This window comes from Aotus nancymaae, unplaced genomic scaffold (genome assembly GCF_030222135.1).
Source record: "Aotus nancymaae isolate 86718 unplaced genomic scaffold, 86718_ANA_hifiasm-v0.15.2.pri h1tg000036l, whole genome shotgun sequence".
Lineage (NCBI taxonomy): Eukaryota > Metazoa > Chordata > Mammalia > Primates > Aotidae > Aotus > Aotus nancymaae.
The window spans coordinates 29,980,575-29,988,568 of NW_026988450.1; the positions used below are offsets into that span (position 1 = coordinate 29,980,575).

At 45.7% G+C, this 7,994-nt stretch overlaps 1 protein-coding gene across 1 annotated transcript; it reads right to left on the reverse strand.

The window, feature by feature from the left end:
• Nucleotides 1-1,006: 1,006 nt before the first annotated feature.
• On the reverse strand, nt 1,007-2,325 carry LOC105716346 (zinc finger and SCAN domain-containing protein 5A-like). Its single transcript, XM_064384122.1, has one exon. The coding sequence runs from the start codon at nt 2,298-2,300 to the stop codon at nt 1,227-1,229; it is 1,074 nt and encodes a 357-aa protein (XP_064240192.1). The 5' UTR covers nt 2,301-2,325; the 3' UTR covers nt 1,007-1,226.
• Nucleotides 2,326-7,994: the final 5,669 nt, after the last annotated feature.

The following is a 7,994-nucleotide window of genomic DNA, read 5'->3' on the forward strand; positions in this document are numbered from 1 at the left end:
TGTCCTCCCCTAGAAGACCAAGTGTATCCAGGTTGTGCACAAGAGGGAGGAGAAGTGGATGGGCTGCTTTGCTCAGTCTGCTCTGGGTTTTAGGAGAGAAGGGGCCCTTAGGGAAAAAGCAGCTAATTTGTCCTGAAGCTGAGCAGAGGCGGAAGCTCCAATCCAGTGTTCTCAACTGTCACTGGACCTTAAATCTACTGGGAGTATTAAAAAAAAACCCGGATCCCATCCCAGACTAATTCAATGAGAACCTGCAACTGGTGATACTGAAGGGAATGAGGACTTAAAAAAATCTCTAATATGCAGCCAGAATTGGGGGCCGCGGCTCCAGTTCAGTGGCTCTCAGCTCTTTGATATGTCAGAATCACATGTTAAAAGTGTGTATTTGGCCGGGCGCGGTGGCTCAAGCCTGTAATCCCAGCACTTTGGGAGGCTGAGGCAGGTGGATCACAAGGTCAAGAGATCGAGACCATCCTAGCCAACATGGTGAAACCCTGTCTCTACTAAAAATACAAAAATTAGCTGGGCATGGTGGTGTGCGCCTGTAGTTCCAGCTACTTGGGAGGCTGAGGCAGGAGAATTGCTTGAACCCAGGATGCAGAGGTTGCAGTGAGCTGAGATTGTGCCACTGCACTCCAGCTTGGCACCTGGCGACAGTGAGACTCTGTCTCAAAAAAAAAAAAAAAAGTGTGTGTTCATAGATCCTATGCCCCACATCCAGAGGTGGGATTTAAGGTGTCCAGGGGGTGTTCACACTTCCGTATTAACACAACATTTTGAAGACTGTCAGGATTGAGACAACACTTTGGCTGAGGGTTTCACCTTTCAATGAGCAATCTAGGGTGCTTGTTAAGAACATAGATTCCTGGGTTTGCCCTAAATTTACTGAATCAGACTCCCGAAGAGAGAAGCATGGGAATTTGTAGTTTCATTTTTTTTTTTTTTTTTCCGTTATACAATACTGAAAACTAACAAGATGTTTGTTTATTGAAAGAACAGCCACACGAACCAAGATAAACCCATAAGATAACAATAGACATAATGAAACAAAACACGAAACTCATAGGGGAGGAAAAGGATTTAAAGAAACATCCAGGGGATTCATATTGGAGGCACCCACTGTGTGCGGCCAGGCTCCTTTCGTGTGTAAAATGTCATCTGATAACATCGGTGAAAATCATCATTCACATTGTCTTGGTGCAGAAGACACAGACTCGATGATGGGATCACTGCGAAGTGCTTTCGCGATGTGTTTTCTGGTGGCGTCTTAAGGTTGCAGGCCGACCGAAGGCTCTCAGACACTTGGAGCATGTATAGGGTTTCTCTCCGGAGTGGACACGCAGGTGCTCCTTCAGGCTCCCCGTGTAGGTGAAAACCTTCCTGCAGACTTTACATTCGTAGGGCTTCTCCCCTGTGTGGCTTCTCTTGTGACACTTCAAGTAGGACTTCTGGGTGAACCACTTCTGGCAGATGTCACACATGTAGGGCTTCTCGCCAGTGTGGGTTCGCTGGTGAAGTTGGAGGCCTATGCGCTGCATGAAGCGCTTGCCACAGAGATGACACTGAAAGCGTCTCTCTCCTGTGTGTGATCTCTTGTGGATGACCAGCTTGCCGTAATACTTAAACCTCTTACTGCACACGTCACATGCAAAGGGCAGCAGTGCCACGGCTTCTTGGCCATCGGGGTGACGGCCTGCATCCGCAGGGCCTGGGGAATGAACTGGATTCATCCCAGCTGGTCCCGGGGATGCTCTGTTGCCCACAGGTGTGGCTCCTCCTTGAGGCTCTTCTTGGGAGATGGAGGTGGCGTCTGGTTTGCTTCTTTTGGGACCTCTCGGATTCAGAGAGTCTCTGTCCTCGCTGTGAGTCGAAGCTTCTGTCTCCACCGCGCAGGCAGAAGCTGTGTCAGCATCCACATTCTCCACAGACGCTCTTTTCTGGGGATCCTTCCCATCCTTTGCTCTCACCAGATCTGTGGGACCCTGTGGAAGCTGAGGCTCTGGGGATGCAAGTCCTGGGTTCTCTGTGCTGTTTTCCTTCAGATCCTTCTCCAGGTTCTGCTTGGGTCTCAGAACCTTTTGGTCATCTTTTATGTCAGTAGTCTCTGGCAGAGGAAAGTCCTGCCCCTGCCCCCTGGACAGTGCGGGGACCCTGGGCAGGGTCTGCAGCTCTCGGCTGGCCTGGACTTCCCCCAAGTGCGTGCTGTTCACAGAGGAGGCCCGCTGGCTGGACATGTCTCTCAGATCATCCCTGACGCTGGCGGGGGCTTCGGCCATCTCAGTATCTGAGTCCTGTACCATATATTGTTTTCCCTGAAAGGTGACTACAGACCTCTGCGCCTTCTTTCGGAGCTGCGATCCCGACTTCCTCCTAATCGGCCATCTTGAAAACCTCCCGGGAATTTGTAGTTTTAAAAGTGTGATTCTCATGATATGGGAAACATTACTAGCTCGTGTTTCTTAAAGTATGGCCCCCAGGCCAGCAGCATTGGCAGCACCTGGGAATCAGAAACTCGGGGTGGGACCCAGCAGTCAGCTATTAGAATGAAACTTGCAGGTGATTCTGATGTCCACTCCAGCTGGAAAACCACTGCTTAGTTCTCCGTTTTTCAAGGTATGGGCCCCAGACCAACAGCACTAGCACCACCTGAAGCTTGTTAAAAATGCAGACTCCCAGGCCCCAGTTCAGACCCAAGGAGTTAGAATCTACTTTTTAAGAGGATACCCAGGTGATTTGTATGCACACTAGAGTTTGAGAAGCCCTGCTTGTACCACAGATAAATGCCACTTTGCACTTATCAACAAGTGTAATCAACAAGTGTAAGCTCCTTTAACAAGAAGCAAAATCTAAAATCGATGTCTCCCTTTAAGAACAGAAGTGGCTTTAATTCTAGAGAAACTGTGAAGCAAATCACTTGGAACTATACTACTAAAACAAATCCCTGCATTGCCGTATTAATTAAGTTGAAGTGAAAGATTCAAATAAAATTAGATGTAAAGTTTTTTTTTTAAGACAGTCTTGCTCTGTCGCCCAGGCTGGAGTACAGTGGCTTGATCTCAGCTCACTGCAACCTTTGCCTTCTGGGTTCAAGGGATCCTCCCACCTCAACCTCCCTGGTAACTGGTATTACAGGCATGCACTGCCACATCCAGGTAAGTTTTGTGTATTTTGTAGAGACAGGGTTTCTCTGTGTTGGCCAGGCTGCTCTGGAACGCTCGAGCTCAAGTGATCCGCCCGCCTTGGCCTCCCAAAATTCTGGAATTACAGGTGTGAACCACCATGCCTGGCCAAAATTACATGTAAAGTTCTAACCTCTGTCCTGTATTATTTTCTTTCTATAGTTTCCTAATTCCACATAGAATCTGTCTAAGTATTCTACTCCAGAGCCTGACTTTCCACCTTTGGAATACAAATTTGTGGCACACGCACACACACACACAGACACACACACACACATCTATTAGATTAGTCAGGGTGCTCCACAGAAACAGAACCGATAGGATATATATATACATAGAGAGAGAGAGAGGCGGAGAGCAGTGGGGAGGTATTTTAAGGAATTGGCTCACGCAATTGTGGGGGCTGGCAAGTCTAAAATATGCAGGGCAGGGCAGCAGGCTGGAAATTCCAGCGAGAGTTGATGTCGCAGCTCCAGTCTGAAGGCAAAATTCCTTCTCCTTAGGGGACCTCAGTGTTTTGCTCTTAAGGTTTTAAACTGATTAGATGAGGCCCACCCATATTATGGAGGGTAATCTGCTCTGTTCAAATCTACTGATTTAAAAGTTAATAACTTCTAAAAAACACCTTCATAGAAACATCCAGACTGATGTCTGACCAAGCAACTGAGGCTGTAGTACAGCCAAGCTGACACAGAAAACTCTCTCTGTCTATACACATACACACATATACATATATATATTTATAAAACACTTTTTGAATGTTCTAGAAAGTCATCAAATATGCCTATTATCAGAGCTAGTGACAATTCATAAAGTGCATCTATTATTACTCATTCTAAATGGAGTTGAGCTCTTTGAGTTTTTCTTCTGTTTTATTTTCCCTTTCATTTCTCACCTTGCATTAAACTTACGTTCAGACAATATGGCCGGGCGTGGTGGCTCATTCTTGTAATCCCAGCACTTTGGGAGACCAAGGTGGGCAGATCACCTGAAGTCAGGAGTTTGAGACCAGCTTGGCCAACATGGTGAAACGCTGTCTCTACCAAAAATATGAAAAATTAGCTGGGCATAGTGGCGCGTGCCTATTAGTCCCAGCTACTTGGGAGGCTGAGGCAGGAGAATCGCTGGAACCTGGGGGGTGGTGGGAGAAGTGAGCTGAGATTGCGCCGCTGCACTCCAGTCTGGGTGACAGAGCAAGACTCCATCTCATAAAAAAAAAAAAGAAAAGAAAAGAAAAGAAAAACATGTTCAGACAATATAAACTCTTAGGATAACCTATGGCGCTGCAGATAGCTGTCACAACTGCTTGTTCTCTATTATAACTTTCAATAGCAAATTTGAATTAAGTAAATAATTTTTGACGGTCGCAACTTAAAACACACACACATTGAATCTTATCTTAAATGTTGCCCCCAAGGTTTAAGTAAACTTGGCCTGATCCCACAGTTCAAGGCTTGAAACAGTTAAAAGTTATTTTTACTCTTTTCAAATTACCAGCCTACTTTCCTCACTCTTTGTTGACCTTGGCTTTTGCGTTCATAAGGGTCATTTAGGTGTGGCCCCTGATATACAGAATGACAACTCTAGACCACACAAAAGGGTCAGCTGTCCTAGAGATAGAAACTGATTGATTTTGAGGCTTTTTTCTTTTCTTTCTTTTTTTTTTTTTTTGAGGTTTTTTTCTTTAGTGCATTATCATTATTGAGACAGGTTCTCACTCTGTCACGCAGGCTGGAGTGCAGTCGTATGATCAGGGCTCACTGCAGCCTCCTGCCTTCAGTGATCCTTCTGCTTCAACCCCCAAGTAGCTGGGACTGCAGACACGGCGCCACCATGCCCGGCTAATTTTTAGCATTTTTTTTTTATTAAAGACAGGATATTGCTATGTTGGCCAGGCTGGTCTTGAATTCCTAGGCTCAAGTGATCTGTCTGCCTCGGCCTCCCAAAGTGCTAAGATCACAGGCGTGAGCCACTGCGCCTGACCTGTACATTATTTTTTAAACACAATAAATGATTTCTGTATGTTAGTATGAAGGTCATTTGTGTAGGCAAGATTCTGAAGATACTGTGGTTTTGCATGGCCCAAAGAGAGAAAAGGGGGTTAATTTATAAGAGAATTTCTAAGTGTGGCCCCAGAAAGCTCCTTGGATTTTTGCTTGTGTGTGTCTTAGTTGTGTCTTAGCTGTGCTTAGCTAAGGGATTTAACTACGCATGTGAGTCACTTTAGACCTCCGCCGTGGTTGAAATTACTGGCTATCAAAAGTCATGCAAACACTCTGGAAATGACAGTGATTCCAGAGATGCATTTGGCCACTGTTTTTTTAGGTGGATGATGGTATCAGATGGGACCCTCACCTGTGGCAGAAACTCATCCAGTTTAAGGAGAAACGAGGCTTTGATGGAAGGTATCACAGAACTGCTATGCTGCCAGGCGGAGGGCAGCTGCAGACACTTGGGCCTGGCTCCTACATCCTAGGATTGGCTTATCCCTGATCATTCTCTCAGACTTCTCCACAAGGAGGGATGGCTGCTGACCAGGCTGAGGTTACATGAGCATAGCTTAAGATCAAAGAGGGAAGAGGATTTCTTATTGGCTCCAGAAGAAACATCTCCCCAGTTGAGTTACTAGCTCATCCCTAGACAGTCACAGCAGGCAGGAAGAGGGTTCCGTGAGGATTCCAGCCCAGGTCAGTTACTTTGCATGAATTTGTTCCTAGAAAAAGTGGGGACAAGGTTGGGCTGGGCAGATATAAAACAAAAGCTAGTAGGGTTTAGCTAAGAATTTGCTTGTTCATGGATTTTAATCACCGCTCTCTCAGCGATTAAAGAGAGAGCAATTAATCTATGAGGAAGCTTCTTGCCCTTCTGTGAGAGGTTTTTAGTTGTTTTGTAGTATGCCACCGAGGCAGCCATTTTTGCTTATGACAATTCTCTGTGCTCCATTTTGTGTTTATTTCTTCTCCTTGGGGAACTCTTGCTGTTATAGCAAGGTGGTTTATTTGGTATGCGTTGGGGTTCTGTTTGGTTAGGGTGTAATAATTATCTGGCATATGGTATAATTATTTTTTTATTTTTATCTTTTTTTTGAGATGGAGTTTTATTCTTGTCGTCCAGGCTGGAGTACAGTGGCCCAATCTCGGCTCACTGCAACTTCCGCCTTCTGGGTTCAAGTGATTCTCCTGCTTCAGCCTCCTGATTAGCTGGGATTACAGGTGCCAGCCACCACGCCTGGCTAATTTTTTGTATTTTTAGTAGAGATGGGGTTTCACCATGTTGGCTGGGCTGGTCTTGAACTCCTGAGCTTAGGTGATCCACCCGCCTCAGCCTCCCAAAGTGCTAGGATTACAGACTCTAGCCATTGCGCCTGGCCTCATAATAATTATTTTTAATGGCTTTGTTGAGTAAGTAGATGTTCTTGTACCGATCTCTTGGACACTTAAATTGTTTCTAATTTACTCTCTTCCAAATGTGGCAAGATGGGATTTTCTTTTACCTTCAAACCAATTTTTTCTTCCCTTTTTCACCTTCTGTGAGAGAAGATATTTTATAAACATGAAGAGGACTGTTAGTATGATAATACTTTAAAATTTTGCTATGAGAGGTGGTTGATGTCAGAAAGAGAAAGGCTTGTTTTTCTCGGAGTTGTTCTCCTCTAAAGAACCTCAAAGGCTAATGCTTCCCCTATGAAGCATGGTAAAGACTTGCTACCTCTGTCAGGTTGGAGATGCTTTAACTTTATGGGTAATGCAAGAAGAAGCATGTACTCTGGAGGAAAAGAAGTGGAAACATTATTTTTTAAATGACAAGGAAGAAAAACAGAAAAAAAAATTTAAAAATGTATCCATGGAAGACTCTGGATGGATAGTGAGGGTTTTATAGTTTCATAAAATAGAAACTAGGTTGGGCGTGGTGGCTCACATCTATAATCCCAGCATTTTGGAGGCCTAAGTGGAGGGATCACTTGAGCCCAAGACTTTAAGACCAGCCTGGGCAATGTAGGGAGACCCCTGTCTCTACAAAAAATACAAAAATTAGCTGGACATGATGGTGCATGCCTGTAGTCGCAGCTACTCAGGAGGCTGAGGTGGCAGGATCACTTGAGCTTGGCAGTTTGAGGCTGCAGTGAGCTGAGATCATGCCTGGGCAACCACATACTCCAGCCTGGGCAGCAGAGAGTGAGACCCTGTCTTAAAAACAAACAGGCCAGGCGCGGTGGCTCACACCTGTAATCCCAGCACTTTGGTAGGCCAAGGCAGGCAGATCATGAGGTCAGGAGTTCAAGACCAGACTGGCCAACATGATGAAACCCCGTCTCTATTAAAAAATACAAAAATTAGCTGCGCATGGTGGCTTGTGCCTGTAATCCCAGATGCTTAGGAGGCTGAGGTAGGAGAATTGCTTGAACTGGGACCCGGGAGGCGGAGGCGGCAGTGAGCCAAGATCATGCCACTGCACTCCAGCCTGGGCTACAGAACGAGACTCCATCTCAAAAAAAAAAAAAAAATAAATAAAAATAAATACGGATAACTTAAGCATTGAAAAAATACGGGGCTAGGGACGGTGGCTCACAGTGTAATATCAGCACTTTGGGAGGCCAAGGCGGGAGAATCACTTGAGTCCAGGAGTTCGAGACCAGCTCACATAGTGAGACCCCATCTCTACAAAAAATAAAAAAAATTAGCCAGGCACAGTGGCTTGTGCCTGTTGTCCCAGGTACTCTGGAGGCTGAGGTGGGAGGATTGTTTGAGCCCAAGGAGGCTGAGACTGCTGTGAGCTAAGATAGCACCACTGCACTCCAGCCTGGGTGACAAAGTG